A 22057-nucleotide genomic window follows, 5' to 3' on the forward strand; every position below is an offset into this window, starting at 1 on the left:
ATAATGATGCTGTAAAAAGATTAGGGAAAAGACCTTTCAGCTTGCTATTTGACTTGTTACCATACTTAATCTCATCCGGGGCTCTAGAGTAAATCAGAGGTTTGTGTATTTCTTCATTAATAAAATTTCAACATCTCTAAATCTTTTTAAGTTCAGAATTCCCAAACCCAATTCACCTGAGGTACTCATTTCTTTATATATCAGATCCCTCATCTCCTAGGTTTCAGCAGATAGTTAGAATATGTAATTTGCTAACAACGAAATCAATAATAGGTGTAATTATCTACATATTCCAGTTATAAAAATCATCAGGAAACCCAGCCGTCGCTGTAACCGCTCCTGGCAACTAAGAACAAGTTTGCCTGCTTAAGTATATACAAGGTAGGTTGCAATGGCTGAATAAGGAAGTGTTTTTTTTCCTCTCACCATTTCCCCATCTCCAGCCATTAAAAAAAAAAAAAAAAACTTCACAGATGACTCATTTCATCACATAGGAACCATTAAGACAGTTCTAACAATAAAAATATCTTCTCCGACGATCATCGCCTCGACCTCTTAGAGGCTTCTGAAATGCTTTTGAGGCTTTCTCTGTGTAGGAAGGAATTTGCTCCTCGTCCCTTTTTACACTGAATAGAAAGGCCCGATTTCCTTTTTCTCTTGCTGGGGGCCGACGGCCGGGACCGCTATGGAGTGTTTCGGAGGAAACCACGCCCTCTCCCGTAGAGCTAGCCAAGAGTTAAAAAGGGGAGGGAAAACCAGTTACAGGCCCCGAACTGGCTCCGCTCTGTACTTAGAAACAAAACTGACGCCCCCCAGAGAGCCAGGGAACGCAACGAGGTTCCTTCGGTGGAGCTCAGGCCCGCCTCGAAGGCAGGACCCCTACTCAGGCAGTAGACCCGTCTGCGGGGCGGGGCTCGTAAGGCGGCCGTAGCTTCCCAGCACCTCGCGAGGAACTGCGCAAACGCGGGATGCCCGGCGTAAGCGGACGAACGCCGAAACATCGATAGCCCGAGAGATCTCGGACTGGCGCCATCTTGGGCCGAAAGATCGAGCAGCTCTGAGAGAACGATCCCCAGCTACCAGGAATAGGCCCCAGTGGGAGGCCGACAGCCCCCCTCCAAGGCTGGTCCTAGGATCTGGGGTCTCGGCGGCCCCTGAGCACTCTCTGAGGAGAAGGCCTGGCGGCAGCCGCGGCTCCCTTCCGCCCCGCCTGGTTTCAGCTCCGCGACCGCAGACGAGGGCCCGGGCGCCGCCGTCGAGCATGTTTCACGGGATCCCAGCCACCCCCGGGATGGGAGGTGAGTGTCCCCTCCCCGGCTTGTCTGTCCAGCATCGGGGGAAGGCGGAGAGAGTAGAGAGAGGCCGGGGAGTAGGGGAAGGAAGCGCCGGCACCACCGGAAGGGGGCGCCGGGAGCCCGGGCCAGAGGAGGGGGCGGGGCTCTGTCCCCACTAGCCCTGGGACCGGGTTGCCCCGCGCCTCGTCCGGCGCCCGGGACCCGGGAGAACCCGAAGGTCCCGAGAAGCGGAGCCAGAGCTGGGCAGCCCGAGGCTCGCCTTGATTCCCGGAAGGAGCGCCTCCGGCGGCGGGCCCGGGGGGGCGGGGGGCGGCTGTAAGTGTGGGTGGGAGGGGTAGCTGCCCCCTGCCCCTGGTTTAGTGACTTTTGCTTTGTTTTCAGCCCCTGGGAATAAGCCGGAACTGTATGAGGTGAGCCCCGGGGCCCCGCGGGCGGAGTTCCTCCCTCTCTGCTGGCTTCCTTCTCCCCGGCGCCGTCCTCTCCGGCAGCGGGGAAGGATGCACTTCCTTACCCGCGATTTGCGCGTTCCACCTGGAGGTGAGGGGCCCGGGGCGTGCTCCGCACGCCCCGGCCTTAGAAGGGCTCTCTTTGCTCTCTTGCAGGAAGTAAAGCTGTACAAGAATGCCCGGGAAAGAGAGAAGTGAGGCCCGGGAGAAAGGCGGGGTGGGCCGCGGGAGCGGGGAGGCCTCGGTGGGGACGGGCGCTCCGACGCCTCCGGGTTAGGTGCTGGGCGCCCTGTTCTGCTGCAGTCGGTGGCTGTCGCAGCTGAGCTCTGTGCCTGAAGTTGGGACGTCCTGAAACGGCAGGAAAACCGCCCTTCCCCGACCTTACCTTTACTCACTTGCGGTGATTCCCACAAACTTTTCTGCCTTATGTGGCTTCAGCGTCGCTGTCTCGGGTGGCTCATGATAGAGAATAGCGAATTGAGGGTGGCTGGAGACAGGGCTGGCCCCGAAGACGCATGGGGTAAGAGATGGGTGGTTGCTTTACCTGGGTGCTTCCTGCTTGACTAACCAGGCCCTTGCTCTTAGGTATGACAACATGGCAGAGTTGTTTGCTGTGGTGAAGACAATGCAAGCCCTGGAGAAGGCCTACATCAAGGACTGTGTGACCCCCAATGAGTGAGTGTCCTGAAGGAAAAGATGCTGGGGCTGGAGGGGGGAGAGGAAGGGAAGGAAAAACGGCCCCTTTGATACCTGGCTTGGTTTCTAAGTATTTTTTTCTGCTTTTCTAGATACTCTGAAGTTCTGTGATAGAACCCCTCCCTTCTCCTCTTCATCATCACTTGTCTCTATGTATAAAAACATAAGATAAATCTAGGAAGCAGCAATTAGAATCTTCAAGCTCTGGAAACATTGCTCATTTCAAACGATCTCAGGGTTAGAGTCTGATTTTCAAAACAAGTTCCAAAGCTTATCCATTTTTTATCTTTATTAATTTGTTTCTAACAGAATTCTAAAACGTTTAGGAACAAGGTACCTAGTGGTCATTTAGTCCAATCCTTCTCTCTGTTGCAGATGGGAAGAAACTGAGAACCTGAGATATTCTGGCCAGTCAGTGACAGAGCAGGGATTAGAACTCATTTTCACTCCCAGTTTGGTGTTTTTTCTATAATATTCTAATTCTACCAATAGTTGTTAAAGTTCTATATGTAAGGTAATGTACTACGCATATGTTTTCATACATATAAGTCAACAAACATTGATGTTTGTTGAACATGCTGAAAGGTTGGATCTTTTAAGTATCCTTTCACATCTTTAGGTTTTTCAGTTTATGTGTCTTTTGAGCTTCTGTTAGGAAGAAGTGTGTATTGAAGAGGATACAGAGAAGAAAAGCATATCAACCAATATGGTACAGTGGAGATTCTAGGTTCAAATTCTAGCTCTTTAACTTAATATCTGTATGATCTTAGCTGAGCCACATAAGTCCTTTAAGCCTGTTTTCTCTATAAAATTTGAGAGTTAGGCTAGATGACCTATAAAGTGCTTTTCAGTTCTAAATTTCTGAATCTATGAATAATACTGATCCTTTAAAGTACATTTTAAGTATTACCTCTTTCTTGAAATCATCTTTGATTTTCCCAGTCATTAATGAACTTTCAGATACTATACTGTAGAGAACTCCCAGGAAGCTAGAAACTTCAATAACTGGGATGTTCCCCTTCTAAGATTAATCAAGAGTGCATTTAAGCTTGAAATCATGAGAAAACATAAGGTCCTGGCACAATTACTGGGGCATAGTGAACTTTAAATAAGGTTGAGTCCCCAGAAACTAACAACATGCTTCAGTGAGTTAAATCATAAACAGAAATCAGGGTTGGTTACAGAACAATGTCTTTCATAATAACATATGCTTTTAAGATATATAAACAATACAATTTCTCTCAAATGGCTTTGTTGAATTATCAGCAATCCCATCTTCTTATTTTCTACCACCACTAGCCCATTTGTTGTGCTGGCCACAACATCATACAGCACTTGTTTTTGTAGCACACTAATATTATCATGTAGTCTTGTCTGTTATCATAAGCACTGTTAGAGTAGAATCTTTATAAGATCAGGGATTGTGTCTTACTGCTGTGCATATAGTCTACTTGTTGTTGATTGGGTGAATGATATGACCCTGCTCTTCAGTAGGGATTAGGGCTAAAAGGGGGATAAAAATTATTATTTCATTTGATAGTCACAAAAGTCCTATGAAATGGATAGTACAATTCTTTTGATGCCCACGTTGCAGGCAAGAGACACAGGCCTAGAATTAAACAACTTATTTAAGATCATAAAGTTAAGTAACAAAGTCAGAATTTGAACATAGATATTGACTCCAAATCTTATGTTCTAACTATTATAATGAATAATGAAATTACAAAGCAGTATGTGATATGAATATGAAACATGAAAGTGTTCCTGGATTCTATAAGGACCTCTTAAGTCCTTATAAGGATGCATAAATCTCATTGGAGACGGCAAGGTGTGAAATGTGGGTTTGAATCCTGGTTCTGCTACCTACTAGGTAGTGCTAGCTGTGTGATCTTGAGCTTCTCTGAAGCTCAGCTTTTCTTTTGTGTTATGAGGGAGTTAGACTAGGTAATGGTTAAGATTCATTCTATCTATGAGTCAGCCATTTTTCTCAACTGCCCCAGATTCCCCTAGCCTAAGTTCTTTTTCCCTTAAATTAATCTCCTAGAGTTTCAAGTTCTTACTTGGTCTATAAGGCTTGGGCCTCTCATCTCTGGTTGGTTTCTGGTCCTGGACATTCAGATGGGTGTCTTTGTCTTAACTGAAGATTTGGGTCCTGCTACCTACTAGGTAGTGCTAGCTGTGTGATCTTGAGCTTCTCTGAAGCTCAGCTTTTCTTTTGTGTTATGAGGGAGTTAGACTAGGTAATGGTTAAGATTCATTCTATCTATGAGTCAGCCATTTTTCTCAACTGCCCCAGATCTTCCCCTAGCCTAAGTTCTTTTTCCCTTAAATTAATCTCCTAGAGTTTCAAGTTCTTACTTGGTCTATAAGGCTTGGGCCTCTCATCTCTGGTTGGTTTCTGGTCCTGGACATTCAGATGGGTGTCTTTGTCTTAATTGAAGATTTGGGTCCTGGCCCATGTTGAGGTTTATTTCTCTACAGGTACACAGCAGCCTGTTCCAGACTCCTAGTTCAGTACAAAGCTGCCTTCAAGCAGGTGCAAGGCTCAGAAATCAATTCCATCGATGAGTTCTGCCGAAAGTTCAGAGTAAGTCAATTCAGCCTAATGAGAGTACCCCAGGATACTTTGACCTTTGCCCCTACTCTGAGCTTTCTTTCCATATGAATGGACTCCCCTCAAGGTATTAGAGCTGTCTTCAGATAAATTATGTAACTTCACATCTCCTTACTTCTCTGGCAGCTTGATTGTCCACTAGCCATGGAAAGGATCAAGGAAGACCGACCAATCACCATCAAGGATGATAAGGGTAACCTCAACCGATGCATTGCTGACATTGTCTCAGTAAGTCCCAGTCCCTCAGAAAGGTCAATATTCTCAGTTTCATTTATGTCCCAACATCAGAGTAAGGCAAGAGGAATTGTACTTTAGGACTGATGGGAGATCCATTGGCAAGACCAACTGAACAATCTCTAAAGTTTGAGGTTGTAACTTTCAGTTTCTATAGAGAGCTAGAAGAATTTTTCAGTGCCCTGCATAGAGTATGCAGTACCTGTATTTCTTCCATACTCAAGTGACCTCTGTTCAAAGTACAGGCTGGTCTTTCCAAGATAGAAAACAGAAGAGCTCTTCTCCATTCCTAGGCTATCATGGAGAAAGAAGTGTTTTTTTTTAAAATAGAAGGATTCCATTATGAAAACTAAAAGGGATTGGAAGTTGAATTTTCTACTGGAGGGGGAAGGGGAGGAAAGAAGGACCACTTACATTTAAGTAATAGACATAAAACTTTTCTGAAAAAGGAAAAAACTAAATCCTTTAAGGAAAAAGTAGCTTTTTGTCTTTTGATAAATGATGATTGGATCCAAGCATGCTGTCAGGTAAGAGATATACCAATAAGGATCCAAGAAAAAAAAGGTAAATAGTGGCAGTTACTGATTTCCTGCTGAGAATTAGTGAGACCACGTATTGTTGACTTGATAACAAAACTCAGAAATCTGCTATATCCAGGACATGACCTTTTAAGACATATCAAAATATAATTAAAGTCACAAGCAATAAACTGAAGACATTTTATTTTTTATCATAAATGCTGATAAATGCAAAGGAGAAAAAGCAGATTTAGGAAGTAAACATTTGTTTAAGGTGATGGGGTCAAAGTGGAATTTAAATTTCTGGACAGAGATGGGAATTAATAAGCTCCTGTCCAGGAATAGAATGGACCTAGCCAGGATTGTTAAGAATATATTTGTTTGCTGCCTTAGAAAAGGGGAGGCAGAAAACTTTCTGCATATATCCATCAACTAGAAATCAGAGAGTGATTACAATGTAGAAAGAAAAAAAGTATTCCTTCAAATTCAAGTGGGACATTTCAAGAAAGGAGTTATTGATAAAATGTATGGCCTCATTATTTATTTACAGAGGCACAAAGTAGGGATTCATAAGGAGTCCTAGAGATAGTAATGAAAAGAAATAAATTTGACCACACAGGGATCACTGAGACATGGTTGGATGAGACTCAACTAGAATAGTTTTTGAGAAGAATATATTTTCTTCAGAAGGAATTAAGGTAAAGGTAAGAGGAAAATGACACTAACTACTGAATAGTATTTCAAATAACGAAAACTTCTTGGGAGGAAATCCAAGGAGAAAGCTCCTAGGTGTGTCCTAAGTGCTTTATAGCTATTGTCTAATTTGATCGACACCACTGCCCAGCAAGGTAGATGCTGTTATCCCCACAGGACAATACAGGTGAGGCAGGCAGAAGTTACATGATTTGTCCAGTGTCATATGTAGTTGGCTATTTGGAATCTGAGGCAAAATTTGATCTTAAGTCCTCCTGATTCCATGTCCAACGTTGTATCTACTACATCCCCTTGTTGGCTTTTTTTTTTTTTTTTTTTTTTTTTTTTTGCACAAGGATAGTGTGCATCAGTGACATCATCTGTCCATCAAAACGATATAAAAACTTAAGTTCCCACCATGTGGAGGGGAATCTGTCTTCCAACTATTGAAGGAAGCTATTTAGACTTGTATTGTTTGGTTTTAGAGGAGTATACTAAACAGTATATAGAAAAGAGTTGACCTATACAATATTAGATGGACTACTTCAGAAGGTAATGAATTCTCCCTCAAGAACTCAAAATCATGGATGGCCTATTCTCGTTATTAGACTGCCTGGCCTCTACCTTCCAGTTCAGTGGTTCTGTAACCTAGATAGTATTCATGTCTCTGACCCTAGGGGAGCAAAACCACTATTTCTCTAAATATCTTGGGCAGATTATTTGATCTAACTAGATCTTAATACCATCCATACAATGGAATTGAGCTAGATCATTAAAGTAGAGAATTAGAAGTTTACTTTGTAGGCACTCAAGACCCTGGAGAGTTTTGATCAGATGACCAGTTCTCTTTATAAAGACAGCCACTCTGGTAGAATGGGAAAGACAGGTTGATGTAGAGATGACTGTGGCAAAAGGACCTGTCAGGTAGTGTTTATATTCATACTGTGAAGGGGACACATAAGCAATATTGTGAAAGTAAAATGGGGGATTGGAAGTGAAGAGAAGGTGTATGTTTTATGTGACATATTTAGTAGAAATCCAACTGGGCTGGGGATATCCTGCCTGATATCCAGCACAGCTGGGTGGGATGTGAAAAAGTGTGATCTAGAATGTGTTAGATGGGTTTAGATGAGACAAATTTTCAGATCTTTACTTACCATTCAGTTTAGCCCAAAACCAGGAGCAGAGACTTGAAGCCAGGTGGATAAACTTAGGGAAGGAGCTTTCTTTTGTATATAACTAGACTTTATATGTCAACCTGGAAATCCAGGTGAGCTAGGTGGCACTATGGATAGAAGGCTGGGTCTGGAGTCAGGAAGATTCACATTTCTTAGTTCAAAGCTGTGGCCTCAGATATTTACTATCTGGGTAATTTGGCAAGTAACTTAAACCTATTTACCTCAGTTTCCTCTTTTGTAAAATGAGCTGAAGAAGGAAATGGAAAGCTACTCCAGTATGTTTGCCAAGAAAACAATGGAATCACAGTCAGATACAATAGAACACCCACAACTATTGGAAATCCAACCACAGTATATCCCATGACATTGTTTCTATAGGAGAATGCTCTCCAGTTTCCAAACAGCTAATTTGGAAATGGAGTGAATCTAATGGAATGCAATATTTTGGGGACAGCCAGTATTTATAAGGTGATCATAAAACAAGAAAAGGGGCCGGGGAATCACTGGAGAACTCCAAGACAACAGCTGAGTGTGTACATATGGCCAGATGGCTCTGCAGAGAACTGAGCATCAGGAGGGATATGGAAATAAAACAAAATTTCTTTGCCTCCTGCAAACCACTGAGCAGAAAATGGTAAATGTGGAAGCTTGGCATATCCCTGCCTGCAAGAAATAGCGCTAAATTGAAAGTCAGGAGACTCTGTTCCAATCTTTGCTTTGCCACATTAACTCCCTATGTTATAACCTTAGTCAAGTCTAGCATTTGGAGATAGTTTCTTAGTGTCTAAAATAAGATTGAACTAGATCGTGCAAGTTCAGAGTCTTACTATCCTTGTACTTCATACAACCTTGTATCAAAACTGAACAATGCTCTGAGAAGAGTACTAAGGACCAAGGTGAGAGGATGTCCCAGAAGGACAAACTGTAAAGACATGACATGGGCTCTGATCTGGAAAAATAAAGGGGATCTTATGAAAGATGTGCATGTGAAGCATATTAAGTTCATAACAGGGGAGCATCCTTGAAAACCTAAAACAAGTTTAAATTGTCAACCAAAAGGTGGTATTGGCTGAAAAAAATAAATAGGTAGGGGTTTAGAAAGGAAAAATAAATTAATAGAAGGCCAAGTCAGAATGTACTTTTTTTTTTTTAATTAAAGCTTTTTATTTCTAAAATATGTTCATAGATAATTTTCAACATTCACTGTTGCAAAACCTTGTGTTCCAGATTTTTTTTCCCTCCTTTCCCCCACCCTCTCCCCTAGATGGCAAGTGATAACAATATTTGTTAAGCATGTGCTTTTCTTCAGAATGTACTTTTGAAGGAAGCAAGATGTTTGGGATATCCCTAACCTTTGTTTTTAGCTCTGCCCTTCCTCAAAGACCCTTAAGTTAATGCCTCTGTCTAAAGTTTGTGTTTTCTCCCCAGCTCTTTATCACTGTGATGGATAAACTCCGTCTGGAAATACGTGCCATGGATGAGGTAAGATGTCTATAAGGGGACAGTGAAAAATCCAGCCTCCAACTCCTGGCTGAGTAAAAGTGGTAGAAGAGTATGCTCTTATTTGGGGAAGGCCTGAATCTATAGGTCACTCTGTTCTGCAGAACAGGCTGAGTTGAGTGCTATTCGCTGAGTGTGGGGAGTAAGGGAGGGTAACCCTTCCTGGGATCTGAGATATCATTACTTTCAGATCCAGCCTGATCTTCGAGAGTTAATGGAGACCATGAACCGCATGAGCCACTTGCCTCCTGACTTTGAGGGTAGACAGAAAGTCAGCCAATGGTGAGTGTTCCCTGGGAGCTGCTGGGAGAGTCCCTAAAACTGGACAGTTTTTAACCCTCCATAGGGTAAAGAGGTTCAGGGGAGAGAGTCTAGTTTCTGAGCCCTTGTGAATAACTTCTCCCAGTGACTTTTCTCTCTTCCCACAGGCTACAGACCTTGAGTGGCATGTCAGCTGCAGACGAGCTGGATGATTCTCAGGTCCGACAGATGCTGTTTGATCTGGAGTCTGCCTACAATGCCTTCAACCGCTTTCTGCACGCCTAAACCCAGAGCTCTTGGTCCATCCCACTCAGCTATAGTTTGAGACCCAGGGCTAGGACCATGGTTTACAGGGCTAGGATCCCTGAATTTTGGGGGAGGACTCTAGAATAAACTGCTCATTTCCCCCCTTTCTTCCAGCTTGGTGGGGTAGGGGTTGGGAGGGACCTGTCTCAGGGTTACAGGAGAATGCTTTTCTTTCACCACTTCCTCAAGAAGGATTGTAAGTGGTGACCTAGGATCGATCTACACCGGAGCATTCTGCTTGGGCTGACCCCAGCCCTTATAACCCAGGGTGCATTAACACAATCACTCCAGCTCCCTGGTGGTGTATGAGCCAAGTCAGCAGGGGCTCTTGGTTTCCTTGGAGCGTGTTTTCCTCTCCTCTTTCCTGCTTTCCGAGTCCACATCTACCCCTGGCCATTTTCATCTCTGTTCCTTGGAAGAGGTGGAGAATGGATGTGGGGCTAAGTAGGTAGTGTCCTGGCTTATCCCACTGGTCTCCCAAAATAAAGACTGTGCCCTATAACTGGAGTCAAGACAACTTAAGTTCAAATCCAGCTTCAGACACTTAACCAGTGTGTAAACACTGAATAAGTCACTTAACCTCTCTCAGCCTCAGTTTCTCCAGATGTAAAATGGGAATAGTGTCAGTATCCAGCACACAGGATTCTTGTAAAGATCAAGACAATATTTGTAAAAACTTTAGTACAATACCTGATATAAAGTAAGCTATATAAATACTTATTACCCTCCCCTTTAAGTCTCTTACTTCCATACACTTGGGTGCGAAGAACTGGAACTTAATTCATATCCATTAGATTCCTTGAAACTTAAATTCTATACCCTTTTCCAGGGAAGATTCTGCTGAACCAAGTCAACCCCACTTGCGTAAAGCAGCAACAGAGTCAGATACTTGTCTTTTTGTCGTGATTCTCTTGGACCCAGCTTTGTCCACTTGGAACTTCCAAGCCTTCTCCTACTCCCTATCCCCCTTAAGATCAGAGTTTAGGTATTAATACTAGCTGGTGTGAATTAAGTGTCTAAACCACTGTATCCACTCTGATAATCCCAGAGATCTTTCCATTTCTAGGGAAATCCGAACCCAGTCTGTAATCCCCATTCACTACCATGGTTGTGACCTTTGTCAGTACATAGGGCTAGACAAAACAGGCCTGGTTGTGTGAGGAAAAACTTCTCTAGCTGCAGTTGGCCTTGACCCTAAGCCACTTTGTACGTCAACGCCCAGAGTGGAGCAGGATCGTACTTGGGCCAGGTGTTTGCTCTGGCAGAGAGGGTAGATCACGTAAATCATTTTAGAAGAGTTGTGCATTGGATGATGATCAGACTAAAGGAACCCTCAAACATCTCATCAACTCTTGACTGTTAGGCTCTGGCCTGCTATCTTGTATGCTTGAATTTGAAATGAACATTAGCCCCTTCACACAAGAAACTTGACCACATTAGATGATTGAACAGCTAGATAGGGTTCCATCACCAGATTATTAACACTAGAAGGACTGGGTTCATCAGTTGACAAAATTATAGTTTTATTTTGAAATAAAATTGTCATTCTATTAAATTTTGGGGGTTTTGCCTTATAGATTAAAAGAAAAAAACTCTTATCAATTGACAAAGCTTGGCTTTTGAGATAATTCTTACATTCTGGTCCATCTAGTACTAAGATTCAAAAACCTAAAGCCAGTCCTAGTTTTTTGAATGTTAAATCAATGGCTACCCCATCCTCATTATGGGACAAATTTTCCCCATGGAAAGGTCAAGGACTAGATCTGGGCAAAAGTTGATTGACCTTTTCTTGACTTCCATGCCACCTTTGTCTCCTGCTCACTACGTTGCCACCAACAGATAGCTTCGGAAAATCCTTCCAATCTGTTTTTACTGCTCTTAATTTTTCTCGTGTATTTCCTCATAGACCTTTCTAGGCCTCAAAAGGCATTTATTCACTATGTATTTTGGAGAACCCAAAGTAGATGACTGGCTTCTTTCTTCAAGGAGCTTTTGGTCATTTTTTTTTTAGAGTTAATTATTTTTTTGAATGATTCTCTTTCGATCACTCCCTGCTTGAGATAGCAGGCAAAACAAAATACCTCTTAAAATTCAACAGTCAAGCAAAAGGAATTCCCCACTGGCCATGATTTTAAAAAAGTCATTCTCCACTTGAGTTTTTCACTTCTCTATCAAGAGGTTGAAAATGTTTCAATGGTGATAATGAAATTGTGGTCACTATGCTGATCAGAGTTTCCAAGTCTTTAAAATTTTTATTATGTCATTGTTATATAAATTGTTCTGGTTCTGCTGACATACCTTTGTCAGATCACACAAGTCTTTCCGGATTTCTCTAAAATCATCTCCGTCATATCAGTATTACATATTTCCTATACCATAACTTGTTCATCCATTCCTTTATTGTTTGCCACCTAAAAAAGGAGATGCTATAGTTATTTTTGTATATATGGGTCATTTTCTTCTTTCTTTGATCTCTCTGGGGAATAGACATGGTAGTGGTAACTGGGTCAAAAGGTTTGTACAATTGAATAACTTTATATGCATAATTCCAAATTATTTTTTGGAATTGGCCAGACTACCAATGGTGCATTGATGTACTTGTTTTCTCTTCAACATTTGTCATTTTTCTTTTTTTTGTTAGCTATAACTTCAGTTGTAATTGATGTGCATTTCTCTAATTATTAGTAAACCAAGTATATTTTCATATGGTTGATAGCTTGGATTTCTTCCCTTGAAGATTTTTGGCATGGTCATATCATTTGGGTACTGAGTGACTTATTCTTATAAATCTGAATCAGTGATGTCAAACTCAGAAATGGATCTTTACTAGCCAGATACTGGTTTAGAAAATCACAAATAAACATGATTATTTATTTTGTATTTTCATTTTTGTTAAACATGTTTCTGTTATATTTCAATTTGGCAGCTCTAGGTAATTTAAAGAGGCAGTAGTTTGACACCTTTGCCCTATACTTTACACCTTTTATACAGATACAGAGGATAGAGTGCTGGGACTGAAGTCAGGAACTCAGTTTGGATTGTGTTCAAATCTGGTCTTAGGTCACTAGCTGTTATCCTCGTCAAGTCATGTAACTTCAGTGAGCCTCAGTTCCCTCATCTATAAAATGAGGATAATAGCACCTACCTCCCAGGATTGTTGTAAAAATCAAAAAAAGATATCTCTTAAGTGCTTTGCAAGCCTTAAAGCACTATATAAATGCTAGTGGTTATTATTATTAAATGAGATCTTTATCAAAAAAACTTGCTGCAATTTTTTTCCCCTTATTTACCAATTCTGATTTTAACTACATTGTTTTTTGTGCAAAAACTTCATAAGTTTATGTAATGAAAATTGTCCAATTTATCTTCTGTGACCCTTTCTGTTTGATCATGAGTCTTTCCTTACCCATAGTTCTAACAGGTAATTTCTTCCTTGCTCCTTTAATTTGTTTATGCCAGGCTTCATGTCTTAAGTTATTCCATTTTGAATGGTTTTGGTATTGAATGTATGCTATTGGCTTACCCTACTTTCTGCCATACTGCTTTCTATTTTTCTCCAAGAGTTTTTGACAAATTGAGTTCTTGCTTCTGAAGTTAGGATCTTTAGGTTTACCCCATACTGGGTTATTGTGCATTTGCTTCAGTATATTGTGTCCATAATCCTTTCTACCAAGCAGTCTTTCTGTTTCTTAGCCAGCCCCAAATTATTTAAGTGATTACTGTTTTGTAGTGTAATTCCTTTCCCCCTTTTTTCATTAATTCCCTTGGTACTTTTCATCTTTTCTTTCAGAAGAATTTTGATGGTTTTTTCTTAGCTCTCTAATCCTTTGGTAGTTTTCTTTCTGGAGATGGATAGCGTTTTTCATCATTCACTCCATTTGTAAAAACTAACTTTTGCTTCATCTCTTCCAAGAATTCTAGTTGGGTTTGTGTTCAATCTATGGTTTTCTTGGGGGGCTTGCTTGTTGATACTTCCGAATCAATTCTCTTTTTCTGCCTCTGTGTCACAAGAGCAGCCTTGCTGACATTGCCAATGTAGTGGGGTTCTTTTTTCTTCCAGACTAATTCCTGACTTTGCACTTGAGGTTAGATCTGGGCTCTGCAGCATTTCTGAAAGGAGGATCTAAGCTGGTCCTGTTGCTGCTTTCAATGGAGTGTTTGTTCATTCCAGGATCTTAGGAACAGGCTGAAGACCTGCAAGCTTTTGGGGTTGCCAAAGTGGTCAGAATGCAGCTGAAGTGCTGCTTGACATGCTCCAGGCCTCATTTATAAAGTCCATGGAGCTCTCTGTCCCTGGGATGACCTAGACTGGAAAAAATTGCTTATTTTTTCCCTTGGATTGCCCATCAAGATTCAGTCTGGTGCGTTTCTTCTTTCTTGGAGGAGCTGGGCTATACTTCTTCCTGCTTTTCTGACATTTTGACCAAATGTCTCCTGGTATCATTTTGATGAGGTCCTAAATGGTGGGTATGTTGAGCAGAGGGAAATTTTTTTTCCCCCCACTGAGGCAGTTGGGGCTAAGTGACTTGCCCAGGGTCACACAGCTAGAAAATGGTAAGTATCTGAAGTCAGATTTGAACTCAAGTTCTCCTGACTTCAAGGCCAGTACTGTATCCACTGAGCCACCTAGCTGCCCCATAGTTAACTCTTTTAGGGTATTAAATCCCTTCCAGGATTTAGCCTGTCAGCTCAAGGGCATGCCCCAACTTCATGGAATGTTCTCTTTCTATTGGGTAATGTGAGTTCCACTAAGGAACTTGTCTTTTCTATGCTCTCCCACTCTTACTTCATATAACTGGTGTTGTATACCTTCATTTTGTCTGTGTTCTCCTAAATAAACCTACCTTTTGTCAAAAAGAATGGCCATTGTGAATTCTTCACTTGACTGAACCCCAACATTTGGTGCCCTCCTAAAGCACATCACCTGGGGCCATCAGGCATTCATTTAACACTTTTAAATGCTTCCTTGTGACTCAGGGAGGTACCACCTTCATAAAGCCTTCCATCTTCATTAATGTTCTTACCTCCTGAAAGTTATTTTTGTATTTATGTTCCGTGTACATAAATATCCCTGGAAGAAGGTAAACTCTTTGAGGACAAAACTGCTTTGTTTTGTAATGCCTCAGTTTCCTGAATTATTATGCTATACCCTGAATAAAATTATGGCCATCTCCTCCCTTCCTTTTCCTTACTCCATTAAGCTCTGGTCACTCTCATATTCCAATGAGCTGCAAAACTCCAGATGATGTATCTCAAATGCCTCGGTATTGCTCACTATCTCCTGTCTCAGATTCTTGTCTCCTCCTCCCACCTTCTTGACCAATCCCTAACCTATCAGAACTAAAGTTAATGATCCTTCCTGAAATTATGGACTTACTCAGTGTTCTCTCCCTTGCCTTTGTTTCCCTTTATGCTGGCCTTATAAAGGTCTGGGTTTTAATGCTAGAGATCAGACATCTTTTGGGCAAGAGTCCTGTCCCGACACATTTATCCCCTCAATTCTGCTATTAAAATATTAAAACTCTAATTCTCTGTCTTGCCTTTGTTACTCCGGCATTACAGTTTGGGGGTTTTTGCATATATGAGGTACTTATATTTATTTAGTTATATGACAGAGCATTTTTAGAAAAGATTAAAACTACAAAAACAGAATTCCTGACTTTTAAGAAGTATGAACCTTCAGTAAAAACATTAAATAGCTGTTGATGATTCCTTAACTCCAGGGACTTTTCAGTCTTTCAGGAAAGATGTTTTAAAATAAAAAATAGAATATTGCTAAGTGCCCAGGGAAGTACTAATGGAGTTTATTGGGGATAGTCTCAGGATGGATGAGGTGACAACAAGGAAGGATATGCAGGATATTAACAGATGGATCTAGTATTAGTTCCTGTCTGACACAAAGGGAAAGCTGGACAAAGATAGGAAAATAACCAAGAAACAATTGGAGAAGAATATGAAGCAGGCTAAAATGAAGGTTTGAGGTTAATTATTGTGAGAAATGGATGGGCATTTATAGTATCCACCATTATGAAAATTAAATTAGAAAATTAAAATTCATTAGACATCAGAGAATATTCAAGAATTGGAGCTTAGTTATCTTCCCTCAAGAATATAAGAAAGAATATAAGTTCCTTGGGGACAGATACAGGCTTTTGTGATCAGGAGTGGTGTCGAGATTTGAAAATAATCTTTTGTTCTTTGCCCTAGACCTCCACTGTTTATCTTCCTCCTTCTAGAATGTAAGCCTTCTTGGGGTCAGAGACTGGCTATGTAATGAGGGTGAAGATTCATATCCTGTGACTTTTGAAACATCCAATTAATGGGAAATCAGGGAAGGAACTTGCCTTCAAAATAAGAAATAAAATGCCTTTGAGGTTCAAAGGTGTGTCTAGTAACCACATTCTTGCAAGACTGTAAAATCTTTCCAGCATTTATCTGTAGTCAGTGGAATCTTGGTAAGATATTTGTGTTTATTATATTATTAATGCAAAAGAGACTAGAAAGAAGGAAATAATTTTTCCTAGGACTTGGCTTCAGTGAGGTTTTTGCCACCAGGAAGTACTCTATCCTTTGAATCTAGGAGAAAGCATGGAAACATAGATTTAACAGCTGTGTGTTTAGTGTGTATGTGTGTGTGTTGTGTGTGTGATGTGTGTATTTTTTTGAATAATTTTAATTTAGTTTGACAAGCATTAAGTTCCTAAAAAGTGCCAGGTATTTGGCTAAATGTAGGGATACTAAGAAACAACAGTCTTTACTTTCAACCTAATTTTTAATTCAAAATAAACAATACAGACAAGTAAATATAAAATATACAGACCTTTGCTTTAAGGCAATTCACATTATACAAACTCAACTCTGATAAAGAATTCTGAAATCCACATTGCAACAAAATACCTATGTTAATGTTGCTATAATGATATGCTGTCCTCGTTTGTGCCTCTGGGTTCACTGTTCAGAAGCCATATGCCAACTCCCCCCCCCCCCCCCCCCCAAAAAACAACCTGCAAGTGAAAGTAGAAGAAAGGACAAGGAAGAAACTCACTGGCTTCTGTCTATCCACACTTTAGTATGTTGTGTCTGGCCCAGGGTCCTGCATATCACCTGTCCTCCTCAAGTCGGTCCACTTTGGCCCTTACTTTGGCTGGTCTTGCCTCCACCTACTTTGCTTTTTTATTCTTCCCTCCCCCCAAGACATCCTTGAATTAAGGGTTGGGCCCCTTCCTACTTGCCTCCCTACCTTTAAGAGTCCATGGGCTAATTTGTAGTTAAGTAAAAATCTTTTTACAAGAGATCTGATGTGTGTATTCAATATATATTATGTGTAAACACACACACACACACACATACTTAGTAAATTTGGAGGGTGGGGAAGGAGATTAGGTATTCCCAGAGACTGAGGTCAGGGACATCATTGGAAGCCTTGGGTCATAAAGGTATGGATTCAAGAGATAGAATGTCCTTTGTGAGACACAGTCCTGAAAGTAGGAGGGGGAGCTATGTATAACCATTCTAAATAGATTGGAGTCAGTTTGTAAAAGGCTTTAAATGCCAAACAGAGGAATTTGTATTTTACCCCAGAGACAACAGGAAGCTTCCTAGGCTTTTTGAGCAAGGAAATGATTTGGTCAGGCCTGTACTGATGTATAAGTTAACCTTGATAGTTTGTAAGTTACTTTTCTTTTTTCACCTATATATTCAATGATACTTTTTACCAGTTATTGGTACTTTTACCCAGTTACTATAAACCCACCATCAACAGGACTAAGGAAACATGCAAAATAAGAAACAGAATTTTTACATAAAACCCTTAGCTATAGTATATTGGATATTTTAAAAAGTAAAACCAAATTGACAAATTTGTCCCCTCTGGTCTATCATTTGGCTTTGGTTTCTTATTAGTTATAGTCCCATTGATCTTATTTTTGAATCGTTTTATTCAGGTCTTTTTGTTTCCTTTTTATCCTTCATATTTATATGTTTTAGGTGCCACAGTATATAGAATTCAGTCACTGAACATAGAGGTTGTTTCAGTTTTCCAGTGTTTATTTACAAATAAAGTACAATTAATTTTTTTTTTGTGTAAGTAATACTTTTTTTTTTGGTGATATATTAAGGACAAAGTCTCTAGCAATAGAATAACTAAATAAATATATCTGTTTTTGTATTTAATATTTTATATTACCACTTTATCTCTAAAGAGTGGGAATCCACTCCCACTGACACTCTAATGGAACTCTTTCTTTCTCTAGACCCATCAATGTTGAATCTTGAATTTTTCTTGTGTTATCTTTCTTGTGCAGGTAAGCTTAAGGCAAAGTTATCTTTGGTTTGCATCTCTTAAGGAATTTGAGCAGGTTGTTTTATTACTCGAGTTATCTGTTTCAAACATCCAAACAGCTTTTGAATATAATACTTGCAGTTTTCCAACAATTTTCCTGTAAATGTAGGCATCAAAGAAAGATGGAAAAGGCTCAGGGTTATAATGAAGGGTCACTTCTAGCCCCTCAAGTTACATTTGTTTTAATGACACAACTTTGGGGCCCAAAGGTCGGAGTATGAAGGATTAGGAGGGAATAGCCTTTCTAGAATTAAACTTCACCTGGCTGTGGGTCAAAGAAAAGGATCATCCTCATCAGGATGATTAAATGTATGATAACCTAAGAATGTCTCTTTGCCTGTGACTTTGAAACATAAGGGAGATACTTTTCTCTAAAGGTCTTGGGTTATCTGTGTCACTCTTCCCATTCCCTACAAGAATAGTGAGACAATCTAGGTTAGTTTGCCAGATTTATTTATCCTATTGCCCACATGTAATGGCTGTAGAAATCAATGGTCCTTGTCCTTATGCAGACCCAGAGGTTTAGACTACATTGCAAATAAATCCTCTGGATGCATATTAGGGTGTCATTATTCCATCATGACACTATAACAATGGCTAGACTGGAGTGGAAGAAGGCTGTTCAGACTGGCCAGAGCAGCTTCCTGTAGGCTGTTACACTTGACTTAGAACAAGACAATATCTCAGGACCCTCTCAGGGTATGTTTGGGAAGGAATAGGGTGAATAAAGTGTGGCCAATGCCATTGCAACAGGGGTGTCCCTCAGCTGGAAGTTTTGGGTGTCTAGTTGACAGGCCTCTCTGAATTCTTAGAGCCAGACACTCTAAGCTAAGACTAACCACCAGATGTCTTGCCCTTCTTCTGGCTGGTCTGTGCCCAGACCTGAGCTGGCTAAAAAGTGCCTGATAAAACCAGGTGGGTAAAGGCCACAAAGGCTGGTGGCAGGGAGGCCGATATGGTGAGAGGACTTGACAAGAAGCACCCTAGTGTTGACCCTCAAGCTTCCCAGCCCACCCTTCCTCTCCTTTGACGTGTTTTCCTTGGATCTTCATCCTCAGTAAAGCCCAGCTTCAAGGCAACCACAGAAAACTGATATCACTGCAGTCTTGAACACTCTAGGGAAGGCATTGTCATTAATCTGGTAAGATAAAGGCTGTCTTCTGTTCCCTCCTCCCCTGAGAGATCTGCCATATCCTCATGTCCATGATCTTAGTCTCAAGAGCTAGAAACATTGGTTCTCTTAGTCCCTGTCCCAGCCCCTCGGTCCCCAACCCCAGGACACCTTTCCCTCATATCCTTGATTTCCCAAGATACCCACAAAAGTGTGATGGTACCGGGACCTCATCTGTGGGACGTGGGTTCCCAAACCAGGAAACTGGAGCGTGTGGACAGTAATGTCATTCTGTGATGAGTTTCTTCTCATGGCTGGTCATGCCCTTAGATCCTGCTCTCTGGCTCTGAGGGCAGCAGCAGCAGTTTCTGCCTTCCGTGACAGAACACTTCAAACCCCAAACTTCTAACCAGCATCCTGAATTCTCCTTGATTAATTTAGGATCCTTAAATCCTTCTCTGTGGAGCTTGCTTAAACTCTCAGGATGTCTGAGCAACTGCTGCTGAGGATTCTGGTGATCTCTCCTAACTGACCAATCTAGGGCCCTTGGGACAACAGCTAGGGAGACTTGTGAATCCTTTATTAACCAGCCTAAGACCCTTAGGCTACCTCCTCTCCTCAAGTATACTGGAGAATGAGAATGTAACCTAGACATGTAAGATAACTTCAAAAAGGTTGGGAGAAAGATTAAGACTCTAGGGTTTGCTCCCAGAGAACAGAAGAGGTTAATGTTGAGAAGAGGCTCAGGGGCTAAAATCGGAAAGGAGATAATGGGTTTCCTCAAGGGAGAGTTTTCAATAGAAGACTAGACAGAAGGGTCACTTGGAGTGTGTATTAGAGAGGATTTTTTCAGGTTATTTATTGAACTTATGTGTCCTCGGAGAGTCCCATTTCTGACCCTCCCCAGTTGCAATCAATTCCTAACAATAAGCTCTGCACCACCCCTCCACCAGCTCCCCACCCCAGCTTCTGGTATTTAGAATTGTGAAAGAATGGAGATGAAATGGCAAAATTCAGGAATTTCAGTTGCCTCTCTTAGATTGTTTCTACTTGTGGTGGCCTGGAAAGGGTTTTGGGGAGGGGGGAAAATGGGGAGAGGAGGGTATAGAGGGGAAGTATCTACAGATCACTGGCCAATGCTGGGACCCCCTTAGGAATTGTGGGCTCTGGCCCAGGACAGCAAAGCAGCCTTTCTCTCCCCAGCCCCTCTCTCTGATCCTTCTTCTCTTCTGTTTTTCCCCAGACCTAGTTCTGCTGCCAAGAGAGTTTCTCAGATGTGAGTCTGGAGGGAAGGGGAGGGAAAGGGAGAAAGAAGAGAGGAGAGGAAGGAGTTTGAGGAGCCCATAACAGAAACAGGTACAGGGATGGTATGAACGCTGGGAACCCCCTTCTCCCCAAAGCACATGGCCCAGAGGATAGGGATGAAATTCAGAGAGATTGTTGTCTTTTTCCCACCCTGGTCGGGTCTGGGAGCACAGCTTGCAGGCCGCCAGGGCACAGACAAGAACCTGACTTTTAAAAACAGACTTTTTGTGTTTATGTAAATCTGAGCTTGCCTATCCAAATATGTTTATGTAAATTTGTGTATTTTGTGTAATGTCTGTAATAGGAGGCACAGACCTCCATGAATATCATCTCCCAGGCCCGACATCCAGGGGAGACTGGTGCTGCACATCATGGGCTTCTCTGCCTACCTGCATCAGTATCATGGCCTGATCAGAGTTGGATGAACTCCTGGGAGTCCAGGGAGGACCCTGAGCTGTCACCAGCTGGGTGGGGGAATTCAGGTTTTCATGGTTCTAGATAGACGTAGGGAGGAACAGATCTCACAGGACAAAGGGCTGCCTACCAAGATAAGGAGCCGGAGGTGAAGGAAGTGAGGGGGAGACTCTTTGAGGGAGGTCACGGGCTTGGGAAATAATCCAGAGGGGAAAGGGTAGGGACAAAGAGACTGCAAGTTTAGGACCCCCACCGGGTGGAGGAGGAAAGTCGGAGGGCTGGAGGGAATGAGGAGATGAGGGCTGGGTACTTCTGCTGGCTCTATCATCTAGGGAGGATCAGCTGCTGGAATGGTTAACCTGGGGCCATCTGAGCTTGCAGCCAATCACAGTGCCTGGCAGGAAATACCTGCTTGGGAGATTCCCCAAGAGTCCTCCAGCCCAGCCCTGCCTTGGCCCAGGACTTCTGGTGACCAGCTGCAGTCCAATTCTCTTCTTTCTCCCTTCCTGAGACCAAGATCTACACCAGGAGGCCCCCACTGCTCCCTTCAACCAGGCCCCCAGAGATCCATAGCCCAGCCCCACAAGTCCCCACCTCCACCTTCACCTCCAGGAATGTGTCATGGTCGCAGCCCTCAGCCAGGAAGGGGGGTAAGAGACAACTTGAAGCCAAACATCAATGTCAGGATATTGATCTGGACAGCCAGGTTCATCAATAACTACCCAGGACTACCAGTGCTACTTCCTTATCATATGTGCCTTCTGGAGGCCATCCTACCCCAAAGGAAGGCACTCCTTCTGGCAAAACAGTTTTAATTTATTCTTTCTCCACGATATTCCATAATCATGATATTTAAATGTCTCAGAAAATGACTAAGAAGACATTCAAGTGGAGTTAGTGTTTTTGAAGCAGAGTTTCACCTGGTTGAGTTAATAAGACTATCTAGTCTTATACACCTAGGGGAGAATTCCTACTATCTTTAAACACTGCCTTTTTTCTTCCCTTCTCTCCCTTTTCTTTTTCTCACAGGCTCTGAAGTCAGCCAGAGACAAAGAGAGAGAGAGATTTTTTTTCAAGCTTTGATGTTTTCTAAACCTGTAACACAGGCTAAATTCTATTTCTTAAGCTTGCTAATTTTTAACATA

General features: G+C 42.0%; 1 protein-coding gene and 1 long non-coding RNA gene across 3 annotated transcripts; both read left to right on the plus strand.

Moving 5' to 3' along the window:
* The first annotated feature begins 1261 nt into the window (after nt 1-1261).
* Nucleotides 1262-12627, plus strand: LOC100925668 (VPS28 subunit of ESCRT-I). The gene is made up of 9 exons (XM_031947321.1): nt 1262-1298; nt 1677-1705; nt 1898-1935; nt 2327-2416; nt 4919-5024; nt 5178-5279; nt 9103-9156; nt 9365-9456; nt 9603-12627. The coding sequence occupies exons 1-9, from the start codon at nt 1262-1264 to the stop codon at nt 9718-9720; spliced, it is 666 nt and encodes a 221-aa protein (XP_031803181.1). The 3' UTR covers nt 9721-12627.
* A 4478-nt stretch (nt 12628-17105) lies between these two features.
* On the plus strand, nt 17106-21288 carry LOC116420716. 2 transcript variants are annotated; one of them, XR_004231133.1, is made up of 4 exons: nt 17106-17408; nt 17994-18044; nt 20437-20549; nt 21245-21288. It is a non-coding gene; the product is annotated as an uncharacterized LOC116420716 (long non-coding RNA). The 2 variants fall into 2 exon arrangements; XR_004231132.1 differs by lacking the exons at nt 17106-17408; nt 17994-18044 and adding an exon at nt 19149-19223.
* The last annotated feature ends 769 nt before the right edge of the window (nt 21289-22057 follow it).

Source organism: Sarcophilus harrisii, chromosome 1 (genome assembly GCF_902635505.1).
Source record: "Sarcophilus harrisii chromosome 1, mSarHar1.11, whole genome shotgun sequence".
Lineage (NCBI taxonomy): Eukaryota > Metazoa > Chordata > Mammalia > Dasyuromorphia > Dasyuridae > Sarcophilus > Sarcophilus harrisii.

Bases quoted from the DNA above. Each gene is read 5' to 3' on its own strand.
- LOC100925668 (XM_031947321.1), top strand. From the start codon at position 1,262: ATGTTTCACGGGATCCCAGCCACCCCCGGGATGGGAG. The intron at 5,025-5,177 runs GTAAGTCAATTC...CTTCTCTGGCAG, and splicing joins AGTTCTGCCGAAAGTTCAGA to CTTGATTGTCCACTAGCCAT. The intron at 9,457-9,602 runs GTGAGTGTTCCC...CTCTTCCCACAG, and splicing joins AGACAGAAAGTCAGCCAATG to GCTACAGACCTTGAGTGGCA.